Genomic DNA, 25,425 nt, shown 5'->3' with positions numbered 1-25,425 from the left:
ATTGTGAAATACTCAGACCGGCCCGTCTGGCACCAACAACCGTGCCACGCTCAAAATTGCTTAAATCACCTTTCTTTCCCATTCTGACATTCAGTTTGAAGTTCATGAGATTATCTTGACCAGGACCACACCCCTAAATGCATTGAAGCAACTGCCATGTGATTGGTTGATGAGATAATTGCATTAATGAGAAATTGAACAGGTGTTCCTAATAATCCTTTAGGTGAGTGTATCCTAGAAGCATATACACATAGGCAGGGGACATTTTTCTGCTTTGAGTACTTTTACTTTTAATACATTAAGTGTATTTTCTGGATTATACTTACAAACTTTTGCAATGCAGTACTTTTAACAGTATTTTTGCAGTGTTATATTAGTACTAGGATCTGTCCACTATTAATAACTCTCTGAGCTACCTTCCTAAGCAGAAGGTGGCGGTAACGCATCTAACGTTACTATTGATCGCGAGTAGCTACTGAAAGACGCGAAGAAGAAGAACGCCCATTTTGCTCTCAGGCATCGAAGTGTGCTGAAACATCAACAGACAGAAGAGGACAAAGAGCTGCAATGGACGGGTAAAATACTTTATATTACAGCTAACGCTTCTGGCTTCACTTTGCACAGCTGTGCGTGTGACATGGACAGAACGAGCCGGTCCCCGTGATCAATTTAAGATATGCTAACTGTGTTAGCTGCTCAGCGGCTAACCTTGATACGTTAATGTTGCGAAGAACAGAACGTTAGCTTGCTAGCAACGAAACCCAACCCAGAAATGTGTTAGTTTAATGTTACCTTGCTTGTAGGGGAAAACAAATACATGGCAGAACATGACTTAATATCGTATTTGACGTACAATCTAAGTCTTCAAACATCGGCTGTAATCTAACGTGAATCGGCAAAAGGTAGCCGACTAATCCAGTTCAGCATGTAAATTAGCACCTTCTCTGGTGCTATAAATGAATGTTAACTGCTAAAATTAGTGTAACGTTATCCACCGGTATGTGCGTTGAATGTTTGTAGGATGAATGATGGTGGTAATTATTATTATTATTATTAAGTGTTAACAAGCTATTTGTTCCTGTTATTAATGTGGCATGGACACGGTGCGCACACCTGTCAGTTCGTGGTCCTTTGTCTGAGCATTAGCTGTCCCATTATGGCAGCAGGTGACTTAAATATCAGTACATTTAAATTATATCTACTGTACGTCGCCACACAGAGAGATAACAGCGTGTAACGTTACAAAATAATAAATAATGTAAGTTAGTGAAAATCGGCTAAATGGATTTATGTGTTAGAAAATTTAAAAGCAGTTCATTATCTTAGTTATAGGGCTGGGCATTAAAACAATGATGATTATCGCAATATAATTTTCCTCAATAACAATATAACAAATGTTCAATAAATATTTTAATTCATTTGAATCGAGCAAGAATCGTGGCTTAATTTTTCTATTAAGATGTTTATTTTGTTGAGGTAAAGGGGACTGAATAAAAAGACCACTTAATTTCACGTGTGCTTATTTGTTGAAAAAAAAGATTTGTATAATATTTGTTTTTAATGTTCTACCTCAGATTTGTTAAGTGATCAAGTGTTTGTCATGTTCTGATGATAGAGAGTAGTTTTTAAAAAAAAAACACAATGAACCATCTGGTTTTACTTTCACTTAGGAGCGAAAAATCAGCCTTTAACACTAGAAAGAAATAATGACTTGATATTTATTGTGATAATTATTGAAATCAAATAATATGATTTTATTTATTTATTTATTTTTTATTGGGATAACATTGTTGGCCATATCGCCAAGCCCTACTTAATTCTACTTAATATTTATGTGGTATTATTTAGGCCTTCAGTTTGATTTTGGATTTCAGGTTAAAGTCAACAGCGCCAGTGTCCCTTAATTTCCTTTTGAATGGAATAACTGCATTTCTATTATTATTATTAGTATTATTATTATTAGTAGTATTATTATTATTAATTAGCCTCTCTCTTTGGTCCCCCCCTTTTCACCGTTGGCAGTGATGTTGCGGTTGGTGTGAAGGTAAGCAATCTTTCTTATTACTATTTTTACCTAAACACTTTAATTTATTATGTCTACATGATACTGTCCTCTGATGGGCTGCATCATTGCAGCTGTGTTCATGAGAGAGAGCGAGAGGATGTGCTGCGCGAATGCGCTACGGCGCTTTGCAATCAAATACAATTTTAAATAGGCTCCGCCACAAATAAATGAACGTATGGGAAACACAGCAGTGTTGGCTGTGAAGTTACAAGATATCATATAAAAAAGATTTGTTAAACTTAATGACAGAAGGTGTATTTTTAATTTTAGCTAAAAGTAAAACTGACAAAGTAGTTTGTAATTTTCTCCTTCATTTGCTGCTAAATGTTACCGTGAGAAATAACAGGATGTCAGGTGATTTTATAGCACTGCTGTTGGGTAAAGCAGACAGATCTGATTGTTGTATGTTTGGTAATATTACCCTTTGCTTACAATAGTAGGATTTTTAGAATTTGTCAGAAGTCAGGATGTAAATAAAGTTATATTTGTTTATTTTTTTTGTCTGTTTTTCCAGAGAGGCTCAGATGAGCTCAACATGTACGGTAGCAGCCCAAACTCTATGACCGGTACGTTCAATTTTATTATTGGATTGACAAACCCCCTCCCCCCAAAGCTGTAATCAATAATGCTTTTCCTACATGGGGAACTAAAAACTGATTGTGTTATCTGAACCTTAGTGGATATCAGAAGTGGCAGTATAGGGGGGGGGGGGGCTGAATAACCAGGTTCCTTGATTAAACCTAGCATTAGACTCATAAGTGGGAATATGAATGTACTAGTGGGCCTGGATACCTGTGGTGTGACACAGATGATTTAAGTGATTTGGCTATGAAAAGATCAAAGCCTGTAGAGATGCCAGTGTAAGTCTGGCTGAGAAAACAGAAATATATATTGTTGGAAGAATTTGAGCATTTATTGTTGAAAAAATACATTTTTTACACATTTCAAATAAATCTGTTTTTAGTGTTATGTGTAAATAATGTGTTCAGGCTCTTTTTTAAGACTTAAAGGCAGTGAATGCATTTTATTTTCTGTATATGTAAGGAACCAAATTGCATCGAGAGGGCTGCAAGTAATAGTTATTTTATGGTTTAATTGATTAATCATTTGTTAAAATGTGATTAAAATTGCTTGGTTTGTATCAAGTACCCAAATTCAAATAACACAGAAACGAAAACATTTTGAGAAGCTGGAAGTAGCAAATGTTTGCCTTCTTTTTGAAAAAAATGACTTAAACTATAAATTCAGTATTAAAATAGTTAGGATAGGAAAAATAAAATAATCCACTAAAATGCCATTTACACAGCAGACATTTTTCTGGTCACAGTAGGAGAAGCACGTGTTACTAATGCTAATGTCTTATAAATTCTTTATTATAAAATTAAAATAAATTTTGAGTTACTGGAGTTTTGATTTCCCTAAGCTGTAATCAGGATTAGAACAAAATAAGACTTGAAATGTTTCACTTTATGTGTAATGTGTCTAGAATATATGAAAGTAAAATTTCTTTGGAATAAAATAATGGAAATGAAAATTACTTTTTCCACGATATTTAAATTTTGAGGTGCATCTGTCACACTAACGATGGTTCTGATCTGTTGATGTCCCAGTAAGCCGAGACACAATAGCAGTACTCTGAAACTGAAGCAGCTAAACTGAGCTTAGTTGACATTCATTTGAGGATTTACGCTTGTTCTGTAGCCTTAATTTATAGTTATTTATTTGTGTGTCCATGTTCAGCGAACGGCAGTGACAGTAAGAAACAGCGTCTGGATGAATCCCCTCCCTCCAGAGTTCTCCACATCAGGAAACTTCCCAATGAAGTTTCTGAGACTGAAGTCATTGCTCTGGGGCTGCCCTTTGGAAAGGTCACCAATATACTTATGCTGAAGGGTAAAAACCAGGTGAACTATAACAACACTCACACACACCACGAAACATGAACAGTCTTGTAATCACATTTAAGCTCAACTGAATAATATATATCCTTTCCTAGACAAGAAAAGGTCAGAGACACATCGGGGTTGTCTGTAAAACAACCACATGTAGTGCAGTTAAACACACTAACAGGCACGTGACTGGCAAAGAATGTTTTCACCCACAATGGTAAATTACAGGCACATCACAACTCGTGCTGTACAAAATATCCATCTGCAGTGTCTCTCAATAGTGAGTACACCCCTCACATATTTGTAAATGTTGGATTATATCTCTTCATGTCACAACACTGAAGAAATGACACTTTGCTGCAATGTAAAGTAGTGAGCGTGCAGCTCGTATAACAGTGTAAATTTGCTGTCCCCTCAAAATAACACATCACACAGCCGTTAATGTCTAAACTGCTGGCAACAAAAGTGAGTATACCCCTAAGTGAAAATGTCCAAATTGAGTCCAATGAGCCATTTTCCCTTTAGACATCACTACTTTACATTGTAGCAAAGTGTCATTTCTTCAATGTTGTCACATGAAAAGATATAATCAAATATTTACACAAATGTGAGGGGTGTACTCACTATTGTGAGATACTGTATAACGCTTCACGGATGGAAAGAGTATTATTATAATATTGTACTTAGTTCAAAGTACTGTTACTTAAAGCGGACCTATGATACAGCATTTCCAGCCCTATGTTTTAGTCCTGTATGGCAGCTTCCAATGATTTAAAGTAAAAAAGTTCTATCTTAAACTGGCCCTTCATGCAGTCTGTCATTTCAGCCTCTGCCTTTCTTAAGAGTAACTACTGCCATCAAGGTATGAATGTGTGGGTGAATGTGACATGTATTGTGCTTTGAGTGGTCTGAAGACTAAAAAAGCCACTATACAAGTGCAGTTCATTTATCATTTGAATGGCGATGTGCCATTGATTTACCTCTCACACAACCGATTTCTTTCGTAGCACGTGCGACGCATATGTCAGCCCTGCACAGTGTCCTGGAGGTGATTTGTTATTCTGCTAAACATCAATATTACTGTGTGTTTCCAGGCGTTTTTGGAGTTGGGTACAGAGGAAGCAGCCATTACTATGGTGAACTACTACACAGCTGTCACACCACAGGTACGTCAACGTCCATTACACATTATTAATCATGTCTGTTGTTGTTGGGGCTACTAACTGAGTTATGTGTTATATGGATCGTATTTATTTATTTTTTTTCAGGTCAGAAACACTCCTGTGTTCATCCAGTACTCCAACCACAAGGAACTGAAAACAGACTCGGCTCTCAACCAAGTACACACATTGCTATATTTGTACACCAAACACTAGCCTTCAACCAAACTAGGGTGAAACTGATGTAATCTGGTGTTTATTCCTTCCTCTCAGAGGGCCCAGGCCGTGTTGCAGGCAGTGTCAGCAGTTCAGGATGGAAGCTCTCCATCATCGGACCCTGGAGTTTTGGACCTAGCTCCGCCCCCCAGCCCTGTCCTGCGTATTATCATTGACAACATGTTTTATCCCGTGACGCTGGATGTTCTGCAACAGGTAAAACCTGAACGAGTTGTTTAGTTCCACCATTCAGATGGGTTCACGCAGCCCCATCGTCTAGTTGACATTTTTCGGGTCACGGTCTCTTTAGCAATAATAAATATACAACGTCAGGTTAGAGTTTTTAGACAAAGCTTGCTGAGAAATATTTCAGATGAAAGATGTCATCTGTGGTTGGTTAGGATTAGGCACCAAAACTACTTGGTTAGGTAAGAGATCATGGTTTGAACTAAAATAAGTACTTTCTTAAAAATATTGGTTTCACACGGGAAACGTCCCGTTTGCTCCATTACTTGAGCTTTGAGCTTTAATGCACATTTATTAGTAAATACTATTTTTGAGATCAAGACTTCTTCAGGGTTCAGAATTGAATTGATATTAAATAATCTTGCTTCACATTCTGCTCTGGTCTCTTCTTTAAGTTTGTAGTCAACATAATACCTTTTATTATCTCAATGAAATGTATTGAAACAAATGTAAATGTGACACAAAAAGGCAGTTTATAATTTTGGTTGGTAAAAAAAAAAAATGCTTGGCTCTGCCAGTCCCCCTTGTCCTGTGACTCTGGAGAGGAAAAAAGAAATCGGCATCAGTGTTTAGCTTTAAACTAGAATATAGAAACATTTTGGTGATTTTAATCACACTTGGCCGTGTTTCTGGGATTTATTTGATTCTTCCAGATCTTCAGCAAGTTTGGGAACGTGATGAAGATAATAACTTTCACCAAGAACAACCAGTTTCAGGCTCTTCTGCAGTTCAGCGACCCCGTCAATGCACAACAAGCCAAACTGGTAGGATCACACACACATGAACATTACAGATGTTAAATCAGTAACCTGCAGAAAATTGCAATAACAGGTAGACCGGTCTCCTACGGTTGTTTTGTTAGCATTCAGCAATTAAAGCTTCCATGAGGCTTTGACAGTGTGTCTGACTAAGAGATATTTGAATTTTATTTGTGCCAAAGCTCTTTTTAGTGGGAGTCTCTGCGCTAGAGTCCAAGTCAAGTCTCAGGTCACTCGTGGTTATAATGAATGTTGTATCACCTGCTGTGTTTAATTCAGGCTGTTTATAAAACTGCATAGTTACAAGGGATTTTCTAACTGTAACCTGTTTTTCACTTAGAGAGCACAACCATGTAATGTGCAGTTATTGACGGCTTATTAAATACTGTAAGTCAACACATCCCCCCAGACTCTCAAACCAGTGTAACCTTATAATTGAATAAACCTGTAACCTGTTTGCAGCCAATGGTAATAATTAACGTGATGGCAGCCAGTAAATAATTAAGTGAATCGACCACCACAAACTTGGCAAGTAAACAAACGCTCGTTCATCTTTTCATAATGAACGACAGTCGGAGTTAACCTCCCGTAGGTCGTAGCTGAAGCAAGAAGCGAGCTAATGTTAGATGACCAATGCTGAGCTAAACATGTTTACTGACCTCGGGTTACTAACCTATTTGCGTTCTGCGTTTCTTTGTTTGGGTCTTGTTGTATGAAGTTTTAAAGCCTAAGTTTATGATGAACGGCTCAGCAGCTGCCGGTGTTTGTCGTTCTCTCTCACGTGCGGCCGCGCGCAGCTGATACTACGTGGTTATAGGTAACGCAGGGAGGGAATAACAGCGAGCTCGTCAGACGTTACAAAAATGTTTTTCTGTGCTGTCAAATATAGTTCGTAGAAAGAAAGATAATCGGAATCGACTGGTCAGACCTGCAGAAAAATGCAATCGGTGCATTTCTAGTATTTTGCTGTTGTCTCTGAAAACATCAAACTGTTACAGCAACCAAAGCCTCTACTGTAGTTTTTTAGATGAAAGAAGGTAAAACAACTTCTCTTTCTTTACTATTATATACACCTTTATTCATTACTGTTCTGCTTAGTATGTAGCTCGTTAGTTTTAATCTTTGAATCCATATCGAGATTGTTTGTTAAACAAAAAATAGAGATTAAATGACTGCTTGATATTTAGCAGTATCAGCCTCAAAAATCCAGTATCTGTTTTGCTATACAAGCTACATGTAAAACATTGTGAAAGCACTTTTATGATTCTTTCTGCCTCTTTCACTCCTTCTACTCCAGTCTCTGGACGGACAGAACATCTATAATTCATGCTGCACTCTGCGGATAGACTTCAGTAAACTGGTCAGCCTCAACGTCAAATACAACAATGATAAGAGTCGAGATTACACCAGACCTGACCTTCCTACTGGAGACGGAGAGTCAGCCAACAAGGATCATTCTTTATTGGGTAAATAAACCTCTATCTTAATTTATCTGCACCACATCCATTCATTCCGTACTTCCTTTCAGGGTATCCATAATGCTTAACTGGCACACGTGTGGCCCCATTTATGCACTAAATTGAATATGAGTGGAATTACTGTATTCTGTATCACTAGATTATGCTCATGTGTGTACAGTATAAACTATAATCATATGTTCTGGGATTATACTTCCCTCCTCTGCTAGAACAATAAGCAGGAAGTCAACACTGGGTGATTTAGTATTCACCTCAATGAGCTGCTTACCTACAATAAGAAGCGTAGTGGATGTTACGTAATAGAATTGTGGAAAAATAGCTCAAATTAGGAGAAGTTGTAGAGGCAAAGGCAGAGAGACTCATTTCTCTGTACTGTGGAACTACTCCACTTATTTATTAATTCATTCTTTCATCTTTTATCCTTCATCTGTTCCAGCCGCCAACATCTTTTGTTACTGTTTTTCCATTGTGGCCTGTTACAGTGTCAAAGCACAAGCGAACCAGGATAACGTTCAGAGTAGATAAGAAACAACTTTATTAGTCCCCAATGGGGAAACTCAATTGCCACCAGCTCCCATCACACAACACACTTCAATTAATAGCAGAGTCCCAAATAGCCGCTTATCTCCTTTACTGGCCTGGTGTGGGAACACATTTAGACAAATTAACGCAGGTCCCCATTAAACGCCTGGTCTGGTTTTTATACAAGTTCATTGGAGGTATAAAACCTCTCAAACCCCGCGGGGGCCACTGCTTTAGCTGCTCCTAAGCTGCTTAAACGTAAATGCTCCGTATTTGTATAGGACCTTTCTCATCTTTTCAACCACTCAAAGCGCTTTTACACTACATCTGCATTCACCAGTCACTCACATTCATTCACTGGTGGAAACACCAGGGGCAATTCGGGGTTCAGTATCTTGCCCAAGGACACTTCGACACGCAGCCTGGAGGAACCGGGGGATTGAACAGCCGACCTTCCGATTAACGGGCAACCCGCTCTACCTACATGAGCCACAGCCGCTTAGATCGCTAATACAAATATTAATGTTTAAACGTATTATCAATAAGTCCGTATGGACATGCTGCACATCGTTAGATCGCTTAGATTCTCCACAATTCAGTCGTTTCATTTAACAGAAACAACGAGCCCCAAAGTCTAATTCTTACAGATTTACAGATTAAACCTGCCTGGTACAAGAGAGGAAAGGGGAAAAAAAGTGCTGACTGCCGTTATCTTTGAAGCACTTGTTAAGTCCGAATGTGTCCCTTCCTTGATTATTTATATTCCTTTAGTCTGTAAGAGTCCACCCATCAAAAGAATCAGCTTTTCATAAAAATTAATCCAAGTAGTGAATCCTGTCGTGTGAAGTCCATCGCTCTCTGTCTGCTGACTTCTCTCATCCTGCACTGTGTTGTTGTCGTGATGTTCGGTGCTAGATCAAATGAATGACGTGTATTTGATATTATTGGATAAGTTTTATACAAGTATTATTCTGTTTGAAATAAACTGTTTCACAGTAGTTTCAGTTTTGTGCAAAAGGAATTAAAGGCCTGTCCCAAATGTCAATTCAGTGATTTTTAGCAAATAAAAGCCCGAGCTATTACTCAAAGTTTTACAGTAAACAGAAAGGACAACCAATATGTACAAAAAGCTGAAGCTTAAAAACTAAAATCTGAAATATCCATTGAAAAAATCAAACTGCTGTTGGGATGAAAGACCTTTTGAGCCGTTCAGTAGAACACAGAGGCATCTTCAGTCTGCCACTAAAGGAACTACTAAGTGTCTTAAGGACACTGTGGAGTGGATGTTGTTCAAGATGCATGATATTCTTCAATTTGGCACTTTTTCTCTTTTCTAAAGTGACCTCGAGTGACTCAGGGGGAAGGCCAATCACAGAGCCAGCCTTTTTAATCAACTTATTGATCCTATTTTTAACCTCCTACAGTAATGCTGCCTCCCCAGCAAAGCACAGAATAAAAAAGAAAACCGGCTATAGTGCCTTGATAAAAGGTATAAAGCAGATTTCTGCTCACATCAAAGGACCGTCTTTTTATTTTATTTGATAAACAATTATTATTTCTGTCTAGGTCAGGTTCACATTATGGCATGCAGGTTGTGCAACTTCTACACAACAGCAGTGTTGTGTCTCTTTCTGCTAGGTGACAGGTTGCCAGTGTACTGCAGCAATAACACACAGACAAAATTAGTTTCCACCCAGAATCTTGCTGTGAAGAGATGTTGATGATCTATATAATAAGTTGAATCGGTGGAGGAGAAACAAATACTGTGCATGTGGCTAATTGAAGTTGCAGATCTGGTGCACAGGTGAATGTGTTTTAGATGTTGTGAGGCTGCTGGTGTTCATTTTTGGCTGTGATAATGGTTCATGATTATCAAAAGCTTCCAGCGTTTTCAGTTTAATATTTTATAAACCAAAAGCTTTATTTCTGGGCTCTTGTACTAGCACTGTCATTAATTAGTAGGGCAAGTAGTATTTTTTTGCAATTGAGCCAAAGCAAAACTCAATTTACAATCAAATTGTTAATTAATTTGTAATTAATTTTTATATTAGTGTAATTATACTAAATAAAGGAGACCATTAAATGGACATGGCAGGAAATAGATTCCTTTAGTGAGACAAAAGAATATATACTTAGATAATTAGATAAAAAGGAGTACTGTTGTTGTTGTTGCGCGAACAGAAAAATGTTTTCAGAGTGCAGGTAGTGCGATGAGAACGTTGATGGAAGAATACATTTATACTGCTTTCCACATAACAGCTGCACCAGTAGCGCCTACACCTCAATTATACAAATCTGTACATTATTTACTTTTTCTATAATCTAGTCTCTATATCGGGGCTCCAGACTAACTTGGTTGCACTGATGCGCCAAAATTTTTTATTTAGTTGCACCACCAGAAAATTTGACTAAAAATGTCAAGATCAACTCTGTTGGTTACCCCCTTTGTTGTACCCTGACATGCACCAACCAAAATATTTAACTGCATGTGGCAGCGACGCAAACCGCAAGAACTGCGATTGGTTGGCTTGGCAGCATCACGTTTCCTCCAAGCCCCCAGGAATTGCTCCGTGCTTTGAAGCCAGTTTTGCTGGTGGTGAAGCAAGTGGTGGAATTTGATCCATTTGGTTGATACCATTTGTAAAGTCTAGAAGAGCCGTGCTGTTATTTTTTTTTACCCTTATTCATGTTAGCAGAGGGATAAACTGGATGTTAGCAGGCTCACCGGCAGAACTCAACACAGTAGAACATAGAAACCCCACCGCCAACTAGCGTTTTGGTGGTGTAACTGCAGAACGACAGAGTTTTTCTAAGAAAACACAGGTGAAATGGGAAATGAGCGATCTTGCACACTAAACAGCTGTTGTTTGTTATTATAGCAATTATAAAGACAAAGAATATGGGTGAACGATTGATCAGCACACGCAGGTAGCAGGGATTGTCTGAGCTACAGAGAGAGCTGGAGGTGCAGCTCCTCGACACCCGGTTAACTCCTGACTGTGAGGTCACAACTCACGGCCGAAAAAGGAGAACAACAAACGCACGTGTGGACATTTTCGGCTGAGGACTGCGGCTTACTTTGACTTCGACTCAACAATCAGTCATGATTTCAGCTAAACGCTAAAGTTGCTGTTACCTTGTCTGTGGTCCGCTGGCAGAACACCGGCTGCTTTCTGATCAGGTGCCGTCATGCTGTTGCCGAGGCGACATAAGTTTCGTTTAACGCTGGACAGACGGTAACATTACAGAGTTGTTGTTGTTGTTGTTTTCTTTAGCTTGTAATAATCCCATTCTTTGGACACTTTCTTCTTTGTCCCTCGCTATTTTCTCTCTCTTTCTCCACTTTGCAAACAGCGCCATCATAATCACGTCGTGTTCACAGCGTAAGCGCGATGTGCGACAGTAATAAATGTCCCTGCGAAACACTGTGCTGTATAGTTGGATAGTATGGATTAAACGAACCCTTGATGCAAAGAATTTGCGTTGATGCATTTGGCCAATACCATAGGTATCTGCGTTGAGTCACCGCAGTAGTAAAAATCCAGCGCCCCTTCTCTGGTGAGCTCTCACCTTCCTTCACTAGTGAGTTTTGGGAGAAACACACACAGAGATGCGCTAACAAAAAATTCCAAATTTGTCGCACTCTGGAGCCCTAAATATGCAATTAGCAAACTTAGCTTACTGCTCCGCCCTCTCCCAGAATGCCTACATGGTCACACGTGTGGCTACATGTATTGAAAATAACGGCGATACCTTGGAATAAGATTGTGATAAGATATTGTGAAGGTATGTTCCACGAAAAAGTCCCATGTTTGTATTGTATTTGTATTTTGAATTAGCATGCTAATAGCATAACATAGCTTAGCTTAATATCGTTGTGTTGTTAGGAGCCAGATAATCAGTTGAACTGAATTTCAGTTAGTTTCTGGCACCTTTTTAAAACCAGCTCTATAAATATGTGTCATTTTAGATATTCACACATTATGGTATATTGCTGTTTTAATATTCTGCAGACGTAGGCTGGTTAGGTTGTTATAATTTTGATGCTAGGTCAGATGAGTGTTTTGTGGTATAAATCTAGTTGTCATTGTCTTGTAGGTACCCCATCTGGAGCGCTAGCTTCCTACTCTAGTGGAGGAGGTTACTCATCATCTCTCTCCCTCTCGCAGGGCGGAGGTACATATCCTTTCTTTTTTCTTAGTTCTGTTTTTCCATCACTGTGTCTGTGCCGTCTTCTGTCCTTTCTTTTGTCATGTCCTGATATGGTTGTCTGAATGCGCCAGAGCTGGTAAATACTTTTTCTCTTTATGGTCTCACTGATTGGTTGATTTTACAGCTAAATTAATAGACGAGACTGGTCTTAGGAGTGATGATTAGCTGATCAATTAAAGCGGATTGGTACAATTCAGTTTTCTATATTTAATTTTTATTGCATATTTACATTTAAGTCTACTGGACGCAATTTGCCTGAATTTTTTCTTTGCTTTGAATTTAAAGAATCTTTATTAATGGCCCAAAGCAGCCATTTTCAGTCACAGTCATGTATTTAAACCTCAGTTTAAAGTGAGCTTCCTCTGTGGGAAAAGGCCTTTTGTTGGGGGAGAATCAATTCACTTCCTGTTAGCACAAAAAGTACATTTAGTTTAAGTTGATTTGAAGTCATCATAATCATTAAACTGCAGTTTCAGGAGACATTGTCTGGTGCAACTACAAAAGCTAACGAGGAACAGAGCAGTATGATGTGCAATGCATTGTGTCTTAAAGCCCTGGGAATAAAGTTCAGTGTTTGTTTTCATTCGGAAAATGTTTAATGAAAGGTTCATTTGTTTTTTAATCTGTGTTAAAGGAGCTTTCTATGTAAATGGGACGCGATGCAATTTATAAATATATGTTGATTGCACTTGGTGGTTTAATTGTTTTATGAATGGCTTTTTGCAGTTTGGCCTCTCACCTCATGTCCCACTAACCCCCAGCCCCTCTTTTTGAGGCTGGATCAGGTTTTCCCTTGCTTTCAGGTTCCCTTTGTCTGTCATTTTAGGTTTTAATCACTTTTAGTGGGAGAATACGTAATCTTTAATTACACTGAATACATAGTTGGGATAAATGGAGTTATCAGAGATTTTAGTTGTTTAACCCACTTTGCAAACATGCAGAAACTATTTGGTCTAAATAATGTTCATTTCTTGATGTTACTGGAGCAGCTTTGTTGACTGTTTTCCTTGGCAAATTCTGTTCTGCAGCAAATGCAACTTTTTAACGTACCTGTTAATAGTAATATATGTTTTGAAGTTCCTTAGGTTTTATTGCAAAACAATGAAATCACCAGCTCTTTAGCTTGCCGGTTAACCAACCGTGTAGGACTGCCTTTAGTCTTTATAACTGACTTTGTAGAGCTTCCCCCAGTGCGTTACAAACTGACACCAAGGGACCTTGACTCTGCGTCCATATGTGACAACATGTTGCAGAAGTTCATGTAATTTATTTTCACTCTTGCAGTTGACATTAACAAGCGTGTTAGTCTTGTTAGTGATATGGTTTCCTTGCATGTGTGATTCTGACGTGTTAATTGTCTTGTCTTTTCCTAACAGGAGCCATTAGTCCTCTGAGTGCCGCCGCGGCGGCGGCAGCAGCTGCTGGTCGTGTTGCTCTGTCTGGGTCTGGAGTGTCAGGAGTCCTGTTGGCATCCAACCTCAATGAAGAGGTACACTAACCATGAGCATAACCGTGAATGAGTGTTTGCAATCTCTGCTTTAAGTCACTCAGCTACTGAACTGGCGCTGCTGAATGACTTTCTTGAGTTGATAGTGTGAATTCCTGTGTGTGTGTGTGTGTGTGTGTGTGTGTGTGTGTGTGCAGCATGATTTATCATGTATCTTCCACCTAAATGTTATCCATGAAGTATAATTACAATAGATATGTCAGAGGGTGACTGTGGATAGTGAAGTGTCAAAGTATAAAATAATCATCTTAAACTACTAGGTTTCTAAACTTAAAAGCATTTAAATATCCTAAATATTCGTGCATACGTGTTGTTTCTTCACAGCGCAGTGAAAACTCACTTTTAAACCTTTTTTGCAAGCACTTGAAATTGCTAAATGGTCAGTTGATCTTGTTTTGAAGGACATTTTCAGGCGGATTCAGAAGATTGCCGTCAATTAGGGGTGGACAATATGGCAAAAATATGATATCGCAATATCACGATTCATTTTCCTGTTGGTTTTTAAGGCTATTTTTCAAGTTATTGGTTTAAAAGAGAAAAATAACTCTACTTTATTCATCACATACAATGTAGCCTCATGATTCATTTAAATAACAAAGAACTGATTAATTTTATTCTTATAACATTTTAAAGATTTGATTTAATTTCCCTACGAGTGAATGTGCTGTTTGCTTCTTTATATTTTAAAACACAAAGTCAGGGAGGGAGCCGGTATTTTGACTCTTGGCACCCCGGGGTTGACTCGGCTAATAAAGGACAGCCAGCAGCACCGCTAACCGAGCTAACTAGCTACAGATACAGACAGATACAGTTCGCCGTTTAGCAAAAAGTTAAATGTATCTGTCCATCAACAAACTCTCTTTAATGTAAATTTTATGACGCCCAACAAGGCTACAGTGTTGCATTTGTAGACAGCGGAGGACGCAGGATGACTTGCAATGTTGACAAAGTAGCTATATGAGCCGCAGAACTAAAATTTATTGTGCACTGTAGCACGATACTAACGATCTCTCTGAAAAAGGCAGACCGTGGAGACATTTTAATCGTTTACGATCAAATATCGTAAAATCGCACACCCCTACCATCAATGTTGTATGATGCCAAACATGTAGCAGCTTCTTATTACTATACATAACTAAATGTATACAAGATTCGGACATTGGTCACTTACTTACAAATGTGAATTACCCCATATTCTGGTGTGTGTGTGTGTGTGTGTGTGTGTGTATATGTTGTCCAGATTGATTTTTGTTCTGCATGGACTGTCACAGGTCCTAAATGTCCTTTTTTAAATATGTTGAACTACTTTTATGTTTGAGCATTTTATATCTCTGTAGCAGATCTTGAGTTATGTTGTGTTTTTGAAGCTTTGCGGTTTTCTCTAAACTGAAAACCTACATACTTCTATACTTTTATCTTAAATTTCTGTTTTTTCTGTCAGTTTATTCTCTAATTGTAAATGTGCTCTTAACGCTTTCATGTGTGTCTCTATACCTGCCACATCTGTTTCTTTGTGTTACATCTCTCTATCAGAGTCCTTCTCTCTCTCTGTGTCTGTCTTTGTTACTCCATAGTGGAGTGGTGGTTTTCACACATGTGCCCCCCTTCTGCTAAAGTCTCGTTGTAACAGCTGTATCCCGGCTGTTTGCTAGCAGCGTACTTTTCTCTCTGGTAATCGAGCGGCAGCTCCTGTATACACTTGGGATCATGCGCAAATACAATCTGTGGCTAGGTAGTGGAGTGTGTCAAGTGTGGTGTGGCCATTCTTCACGTGTGAGTGTTGAATCCAGGACATTGTTTTTGCATCACTTTGTTCATACTTTCTCAACTGTGTCAATATCAGTCATGCAGTACACTTGTTCTGTTTCCAGCTGGCATAGCAATAAAGACCCCAAACAGAGACTAATAGTTATTACCATTTAATTCCAGTGAGACCCACCTGAAAATATTTAATACTGATAAAACTTCTGAAGTGAGGATGGAACAGCTGCAACTCAGCTGGATAAGAGAAAATTGTTTGTTTAGTTGATATGTGGTGTGGCAATGATCTTAGGCCCCCTTTACACCTGTGTCTCGTATCCAGATTGTATCTAGATATGATTTTAACATGAGTACATTTACAGCTAGGGCTGGACGATATGGGCAAAAATGTTATCACGATAAAAAGTTTCATATCTATCGATAATTATCACCATAAGTATCAAATCTTTATTTTGAGTTTAAAGGCAGATTTTTGCTACTGAGGGAAAGTTGAAGAAACCTGATGGTTAATTGTGGTTTAAACTCGTCTTTACGGTCAACACGTGAGGCCAAACAGTGGATCACTTCACAAATCTGAGGTAGAACATTCAAAACAATTATGATAAAATCTTTTTCAACACATATGCATGAGTAAAATTAAGTAAAAGTTTTTTTCAGTCTTTTTTTCCTCAACAAAATAACCATCTTAATAAAAAATTAAGTCCTAATTCGTTTATGATTCAAGTGAATAAAATCAAACATTTATTGAATATTTATTGAACATTTCTTAAAAAAATTATTTTGTGATAATTATTGTTGTTATTTTGTTGTCCAGCCCTATTTACACCTGGTATTAATGCGTCTCCAGTAAACATAATGAGGTCTGATGGAGATCTGATCACCCGGTCCTGCTCAAACAACATCACCACCTCTCGTGCGCAGGTCCAAAAAATGATAACTATAGACTGTCTAATAACTTTTCTGGACCCACTTTCCACAGTGATTTTCTTTCCTCCGTGGATCATACACCCACGTTAAACTCTCTTCAACGTTCACTGATGTTATGCCTCCTCTGGAAAGAAGTACAATTAAACTGAAGTTCCTCCTGGCATCGCTTCCTTGTGCTACCGTTCTTCATAGTGTGCAATCCTCCTTATTGTAGAAGTTTTATATTTAGCGTTTAACTCAACAGCGGGTGAGTTCATGTTCACAAATCGTTCACCAAAAACATGAGCACATTCAATTAGGGCTGGGCAATAAAACAATAATCATCGCGATATAATTTCCCTCACTAACAAATGTTTAATGTCTGATTTAACTCATTTGAATCACAAACAAATTAGCACTTAATTTTTCTATTAAGATATTTATTTTGTTGAGGGGAAAGGAACAAATACCTCTGACTTGTAAAGTGATCCACTGTTTGGCATCAAGTTTTTGGAGTAAACTCAGCCTTTAAACTTGAATGAAATAATGATTTGACATTTATCCTGATAATTATCAATATTGTGAAAATATTTTTGACCATATCGCACACGTACGTTTGATTTTATGTGTGAAAGACTGCGGGAGGTACGTATTTCTGCCCATGCAGTTGTTGCATGTGGATTTGCATTTACACTTGTGTTCATCACAATGTGTCACTGATTAAACCTGTGTTTTCTTGAGCACTGTCGCTTTGCAGCCAGCTAAACTTATTTTAATGCCAGGTGTAAAGGGGGCCACAGAAGCTCCAAACTTCAAGTTGGTTGAATTCCCAGCTGTAGATGCAGATCCTCATTCCTCCAACCTCTTTGAGTAGAAATAAACACATTTCCAAGCGGTTTCCCATTGACAAATAAAAAGATATCTGGACTTCCAGGAGTCTTTACTTGACTTTTCGATGGCAGTGTTTGTGGCAATTAACATGTCAAAGATTCATCCTGCTGAATCAAAAAAGTCAAATGTGTGCATTTATTAATAGTTTTGTAAATGTTCTACCTTGAAAACCATGAAAATATCTTCAAATTGAAGTTGCGTTGTTTGTGTTAAGAGTTCCTCTACACGTGTCTCGGTCTAATCTGCCAGTCGTGGTCAGCAGTCTTTTTGAAACCTGTAACCTCCAGTTCTGCCTCACGGTACTGTCCCCCTTTTTTTTTTTTTTTGGTTTGATATGTCCTGCCACTCACTCTTTTAATCACTTGTTTGTTTCATGCTTTTAATAATTTTCCCATCCTTAGATTTATTACTTTCCTCCAATCCTTTTTCTTTTTTATCATTGATAACTGCATCCAGCAGGGAGGGAGTGTGTGTGTGTGTGTGTGTGTGTGTGTGTGTGTGTTTGTGAGATACTGTGTGTTTCAAACCAGCAATCATTCAGACGCCGTGATGTTCCTCTGATGCTCTGTTTACTGACCTCTGCTTTGGTTTTTGTCCTCCTCTCCTCCTTTCTCCCTTCCCCGCCTCCTCTCTTCCCTCCTCTGCTCCTCCCTTCACACATTTATTTTCATCATTTGGCCATACATCCTTTCGTGTTGCATGCTTCTATTTAAAACCTCTCCCATTTTTCTTTCAACCCCTTTTTCCTCTCTTAATTCGGTCTAACCCGACTATGGGTTTGCCGTTTTGACGCCCTCTCCAAACCCCTCCCCCCCCTCCCTTTTCCCTCCATCTTTGCTCCACCCCGCATCATCATGGAAACCACCACCTCCCCCCCTTCGTCCAACGCTGGGCGGTCTGATCTCTACCTTCGTCTCTCCTCTTCCTCCTCCTCTGCTCCTCCTCTTCCTGTCCTCTGCTCTGCGGTCTCTCTCTCTAAAGATGGTCACGCCTCAAAGTCTCTTTACCCTCTTCGGTATGTTCAACCTCTACTATTCTATCTGTATATCTCTCTCTGTTAATCCAATTTTGTCCACTTTCTTCAGTGATGTCGTGGACACGCTATTCCTTCTGTATCTGCGAGCCCCTCCCTCTGTCATATTGTAAACTACAGAGTTAAAATCTTCCTCTGTCTCTACATTGAAAGAGATTGTCTGATTGGTCAGCTTATCTCTTAACTGATGAGAACAAAGACACCGAAATCATTCATGTGTTTAGAGAAACTCCGAATCACCACATAACACACTGTTATTGTACGTGCGTATTGTGGGCACTGCATACAATAAGTAAAAAGCGTTGCTTACTTGGATATGTTGTAAGTTTCCTCCCGTTAAAGGACGGGTTCACAGTTTTTCCAAGTCTGTCTTGTAGCAGAAATGAACATTGAAACAGGTTTGACTGGCTGTAATCATTCCTCTTTTTTAATCTGGCCGTTAAGAGCTCTATCCCTTTACTGTACATTCAGACCAAATGCGAAATTAATCCTCACAATGCTTTCCTGGCTGGGGTTTTATCGCTGGACAACTGCCAAGTGTTCACACACTACTCGCAATTACTACAGCTGTATGAAGCCAAAGTAAACTTTTAGCTGTGATTAAATAGCAATAAACGGATCAAACTGATGCCGAAATAACTACAACATGATGCAGATTAGTTAAACATATAAATTCATGCTCTGTCAGGCCTGTCAGCGAGACAGCAGGACAACAACTTCTAAAATGCTTGTTTTCTGAATGGAGTTCGGCTCGATCAGGGCTATGCTATGCTAACTTGTAAAGTAGTATGCTAACTCACAGTAAAGTACAAAGATAGCTGGAATAAAGTAACAGACACATATTTTCTGAACTCACCAGGTAGTTTTTCCTTTTCTCCAAGCAATGTCCAGTTTGGTCAGTTTTTATTTTTTTAAATATAAATATGAAGCAGTAGTCCAACAGAGCTCTGGGTGCCACTGCGAACTGACGCTAACAACAACACTGGAACGGAAGCTCGCTGCTGAGAAACTCCAGTGAAGATAAATCAATGTTGTAATCCCAAAAACTAAAGTAAAAAGCTAACTTAATTAAAGCAGTTACCTCTGAGCTCCTCGCGCGAGTAAACGGCGTAGTTGCAAGAGCAGAATTCAGTGCGACTACGGGTGTTTATTTGTCCAAAAGCTGCAGCGCTGCTCTCGGCTCTGTCCTCTGCTTTTCCCCGCAGTTTAGTAGCTCTCCGCCTGCCAGTGGCGTTTCAATCCTCCCCTCCGCTCTGCCTGGTCCTCTGCACACAACGGTGACGTCCGGATAATCTCAACGCTGATAGGCTATCGCGACTCAGCGTCATGCTGACTTTCTCTCTCGAGATGAAAATTTTCAACTCACACGAAGGCCTTCTCGTCGTCGGCAGCGGCCCCTCCGCACCGCCCGTTTTGGATGTCGCGGCTATCCGTGTCTTTGCATTGACTTTGCGTGTAAACGCACCGCCCCCGACGCTCACTTCGCTTTTGGTCTGAAAGCACCATAAGTCCTCTTTTTGTACAAAAATATATTCCAAAGTTAATGTGACGTTAAAACGAGACTTCAGCAGCCTGAGTTAGTCAGATCAAGTGGACTAAAACTGTGCTCGGCCAAAGAAAGACCAATCTCCAACATGTTTGGTACATGTTTTCGAGTAATTTATTTGTTATACTAAAATCTCAACCAAGAGCCTCCAATCTACCAGGGGCCACATTGTGTTGTAGTGTTTATGTTCTCACCACATTATTGGTTAAGTTGATCATGACCAGTGTGCTCACTAAGACTCATTCTAGCTCTTAAAATCTCTGCACCGCTTTCTTTCGTTTTGCCCTTTTTCTCTAGATTTTGTATTAATCAAGTTGGGTAATTGTTCACCTTTTCATTCTACAATTTTGCTGTTGGGATTACCTGCCACTCAGGCACCTAAAATAGGCTCGCATTAGACTGTCAACCAGGCCAGCAATATTTCCATTTTTGTCCTCACACTTGGACCAGTTTTAGCAACTCCAGGAAAATCCACAGATCTTTCAAAAAAGTCTGTCTTCTCTCCATAAAGGGCCTTTTAAAAGTAGCTAAATTCTTTCTGCATTTACTGTACGTTTTTCTTTATACAACATGTGTCTCAGGTTAGTGCATGTCTTTTTTTTAAAAAGGTGTCGTAAAAGTTGTCTTTTTATCTACAGTGTCCGTTTGTCTTCAAGCTGGATTTCTGAATCATGCACACCCTGCTCAGTCCAGAACACTTTCAGGTGTATGTAAAGCTCAGCTGAGGTCTGACTTTTCCCTCTGGTTGACAGTCATAACATAAAACCATTCGGGTTAAACAGAAGGGTTTGAGTTTCTAGTACAAGTCAAATGGGAAGATTCCATCTTTTCTTTTCATTTGTCTTTCTAGCACTAACTTTATTCCTTCCATCCTTCACACCTCTCCTTTTATCTTCGTCGGCTCCATCTCTCCTGCTCTGTCTGTTCTGTCCTCCTCTTCTACCCTGCTCTCTCTTGGCTACCTCTCCCGCTCTCTCTCTCTCTGTCTCTGTCTCTCTCTCCCTATCTTCAGGAGTCTATGGTGATGTCCAGAGGGTGAAGATCCTCTACAACAAAAAGGACAGCGCTCTGATACAGTTGTCAGATGGCAACCAGGCTCAGCTGGGTAAGTAGTCACTAGTATTGCTCTGCAAAGTAAGATCAATCAAGACATGACTTTATTTATTAAAAAAAGGGGGGGGGTTAGCAAGTGTGGTATGAATGTTTTCAGGAGAGTGGAAGTTACAAGGGCTGTTTGTATTATTATTTAAGTCATGTAATTGAAGTGACAAATGACAAACTCACTGGGAACACTCGGTGTGAGAGCTAACAGGAGCTACTCACTGGTGGTGGTAGTAGTTGTTTGTTTTTTTTTAAATAGTTTCTGTTTCGCTGGCCCCCACAATACACTGATTACTTGAATGCCATTAGTACTTATAGTACTATTTATAACAAATAGTTTTATTTGACTCTTATTTATCAAAACCTTAATATATTTTATTGTACTTTTGTTCACAGTTCTATTTATATCAATAAAAAAGTTTATTTTTATACTGCATTATGTCATGGATCTTGATATGGTGTCAACATAATAAAATTTTAGGGATAATTGTTTGTTATGCATTTCTTAAAAAAAGGGGGGAAAGAATATCGGCTGATAAATCGGCATATTGGATTTTAAAATCCTGAAATATCGAAATTGGCATCAGACTTCCCATAACACTATATTGCCAAAAGTACCGCCGAATAATTGAATTCAGGTGTTTCCGTCGCTTCCATGGTCACAGGTGTATAAAATCAAGCACGTAGGCATGCAGTACTAAATATTCCACGGTCAACTGTTAGTGGTATTATAACAAAGTGGAAGCGATTGGGAACAACAGAGACTCAGCCACAGGGCGGGGTCAGCGCATGCTGAGGCGCACAGTGTGCAGAAGTCGCACACTTTCTGCAGTCAACAGCTACAGACCTCCAAATGTTGTGTGGCCTTCGGATTAGCTCAGGAACAGTGCGTAGAGAGCTTCGTGGAATAGGTTCCCATGACCGAGCAACTGCATCCAAGCCTTACATCACCAAGTGCAATGCAAAGCGTCGTGGTGTAAAGCACGCCGCCACTGGACAAAATCAGGCTTCTCTGTCTGGCAATCTGACGGACGGGTCTGGGTTTGGCAGTTGCCAGGAGAACGGTACTTGCCTGACTGCATTGTGCCAAGTGTAAAGTGTGGTGGAGGGGGGGGGTTATAGTGTGGGGTTGTTTTTTTAAGGGGTTGGCCTTGGCCCCTTAGTTCCAGTGAAAGGAACTGTTAATGCTTCAGCATACCAAGACATTTTGGACAATTTCATGCTCCCGACTTTGTGCAAACACTTTGGGAATGGCCCCTTCCTGTTCCAACATGACTACAAAATTTATTTGTAGAGCCCTTTAAAAATCCAAAGTGGACACAAAGTGCTGAATACATAAAAGACACTAAAAACAAAGCGCACTCAACGCATAAAATACTAATAAAAACAATAACAACCATACAATAAAATCAGTACAACTAAAACAAGAAATGTCAACTTCAGTTTTCAAAGGCCAGGGAAAACAGGTGGGTTTTAAGAAGAATAGACTTAAAAACAGACCGTGATGATGCCTGTCTAATATGCAGAGGTAGATCGTTCCACAGTTTAGGAGCTGCTATAGCAAAAGCTCGGTCCCCTTTGAGCTTGCGCTTTGTTTTGGGAACACTCCGCAGTTGATTGGCTGGCTGACCTGAGAGAACTGTTGGGTCTATAGGGGTGTAGCAGCTCAGAGATGTAGGGTGGGAACATGACCATTAAGACACTTAAAAGCAAATAAAAGAATCTTAAAATGGATCCTATGATGTACAGGCAGCCAGTGGAGTATTTACATGTTCCAGTTAAAAGACGCACTGCAGCGTTTTGTATAATCTGGAGATGAGCAATAGAGGACCCACTGACCCCCACGTACAGTGCATTACAGTAATCCAACCGAGTGGGAACAAAGTCGTGGATTACTGTCTGCTACCATAAGTGCTGCCTAGTTGCCGCTTGTTTTTACGACAGTCTGTCGAGCTTAAGGTCAGATTTTTAACACCAAGGTTAGTGATGGCTTGATATACTGACTCAAGGAACCCAGATTAACAAGGGGGTCCCAGTGGTCCCACCAAAAAACATCACTTCTGTCTTACTTTCATTAAGACTTAAAAGGTTAAGAGCAATCCAAACCTTTATGTCGTCAAAAAACTTCAGTAACGGTCCAACAGTTTCATTCTTTTTAAGACGCGCATAGATCTGACTATCGTCTGCATAACAGTGGAATGACATACCATGCTTCCTAAGTATGGAACCAAGCAGGAGCAAATAAAGAGAGAAGAGAAGACGTACTAGTACTGAGCCCTGTGGGACCCCACAAGAGAAAGGAGCAGAGGAGGACACAAGACTCTCCACAGCTGACACAGAAAGTTCTACCTTCCAAGTAGGACCTGAACCATTTCAGTGCTATGCCCACCCACCACTCCAAACAAGAGATCAGGATTTCATGGTCCACTGTGTCAAAGGCAGCAGTCAGTTCAAGAAGCACAAGAATAACACAATCCCCTGAGTCAGTAGCTAAAAGGATATCATTAAAAACTTTTAGCAGAGCTGAAAGTAAAGTAAGGTCCATAAAGACATGGATAACTTTGGTGTGGAGAACTTGACTGGCCTGCCCATAGTCTTGACCACAACCCTGATAGGACACTTTTGTGATGAATTAGAGCGGAGACTGCGAGCCAGGCCTTCTGGTCCAACATCTGTGCCTGACCTCACAAATGCGCTTCTAGAAGAATGGTCAGAAATTCCCAGGAACAAACTTCTAAACCTTGTGGACAGCTTTCCCAGAAGAGTTGAAGCTGTTACAGCTGCAAAAGGTGGGCCAACTCCATATTAAACCCTACGGATTAAGAATGGGACGTCGTCAACCTTCGTACCTACGTGCATGTAAAGGCAGGCGACCCAAAACTTTTGGCAATAATAGTGTGTGTGTGTGTGTATATATGAATGTTTAGAAGGTATATGCTAGATCAGGGGTCTGCATCCTGCTGCTCCCGAGGTGCTTCAGGCTTTTAGATTTTTCACCTGCCCATGTTTTTATTTTTCCCTTACTTGTAGCTATGAGCCACTTAAATGGTCAAAAGGTGTTTGGTAAAGTGATGAGAGTGACGCTGTCCAAACATCAAACTGTGGCTTTGCCCAGAGAAGGACTGGATGACCAACTACTAACTAAAGGTAAGAGGATGAATTCATCCCGAAAGGAAGCTTGTCAGTATCTTTGAAATGAAAGCTTATTATGCATTAAGTTATGATGCTGCCTGTTAAATTAAGGTCAGTAATTAACAGTGTCAGCAGCCAGGTCAGATATTCACAGGTTCATGAAAAGTTTTACATGAAATATAGTAATATAAAGCTTTTATTGTACAATATTCTTCTTAAACCATGTTCAGAAATATGTTTCCATTTGTCCCAATATTCTCAAAAAGGTTCTAAACATTGTTCTAAATTAACGAAAGGGGAACGAAACAAAAAAGTGCTCACATTCTGGTGGAAAGACTGAATCTCAACCAGGGTTTCAGTTCCCAACAGTTACTTAAAACTCGCCTGCTTGTGCCCAAATAGCAAAAGGTGGGGCGGTACATGACCAGTCTCTTTAAAACTAGCAAGCAAATGCAACCTGTTGTTTAACAAACCTATTCATGTTAAACTTAACTTGAATACCAAAATAAGATGTAGCTACACATAATGTTAAACCATTTCCTTTAAAGGCTGTGACAGGATGACTTCAAAAAAATAAAGATATTGTGGTGGGATTTCCCTCGTGGAAGTACAAGATCAAAATAAAACATCAATTAGACTAATTAAAAGTTAAAACAATATTTTTTTTGTGTTACAGAAGGATAAAAATGAATATAAATTACAAAGCATCAAATAAACCAAATGTATAAAGTATTTAGCTTTTGGGGAAACGATCAAATTAAAGAATTTAGGACGAGAATCACTTTTGACGGGCCAACTGAGACGTCTGCAGAGGTCTCAAAGCACTTCCTCGCCTCCTTTTATATAAAAACATCATTCAAAGCTCTAAGTAGGCTTTCTGTCGTATCTTAAAGTACAACCAGTTCAAGATTTATTTATTTTATTTAACCTTTATTTAACCAGGAGAGTCTCATTGAGATTAAGAACCTGTTTTGCAAGGGTGACCTGGCCAAGACAGGCAGG

General features: G+C 39.4%; 1 protein-coding gene across 1 annotated transcript in view; it reads left to right on the top strand.

Moving 5' to 3' along the window:
- Positions 1-289: 289 nt before the first annotated feature.
- LOC123972273 (polypyrimidine tract-binding protein 2-like) overlaps positions 290-25,425 on the top strand; it is a 33,345-nt gene continuing 8,209 nt past the window's right edge. Inside the window, exons 1-14 of the mRNA XM_046051648.1 lie at positions 290-575; positions 2,023-2,044; positions 2,580-2,631; positions 3,806-3,969; positions 5,049-5,120; positions 5,223-5,294; positions 5,388-5,546; positions 6,230-6,340; positions 7,632-7,800; positions 12,433-12,510; positions 13,923-14,035; positions 18,593-18,626; positions 21,203-21,295; positions 24,322-24,438. Coding sequence (XP_045907604.1) covers positions 568-575; positions 2,023-2,044; positions 2,580-2,631; positions 3,806-3,969; positions 5,049-5,120; positions 5,223-5,294; positions 5,388-5,546; positions 6,230-6,340; positions 7,632-7,800; positions 12,433-12,510; positions 13,923-14,035; positions 18,593-18,626; positions 21,203-21,295; positions 24,322-24,438 — 1,264 coding nt within the window. The 5' untranslated portion in view covers positions 290-567. The remainder of the gene's footprint in view (positions 576-2,022; positions 2,045-2,579; positions 2,632-3,805; positions 3,970-5,048; positions 5,121-5,222; positions 5,295-5,387; positions 5,547-6,229; positions 6,341-7,631; positions 7,801-12,432; positions 12,511-13,922; positions 14,036-18,592; positions 18,627-21,202; positions 21,296-24,321; positions 24,439-25,425) is intronic.

This window comes from Micropterus dolomieu, linkage group LG06 (assembly GCF_021292245.1).
Source record: "Micropterus dolomieu isolate WLL.071019.BEF.003 ecotype Adirondacks linkage group LG06, ASM2129224v1, whole genome shotgun sequence".
Lineage (NCBI taxonomy): Eukaryota > Metazoa > Chordata > Actinopteri > Centrarchiformes > Centrarchidae > Micropterus > Micropterus dolomieu.
This window is presented reverse-complemented; position numbering and strand designations above follow the sequence as displayed.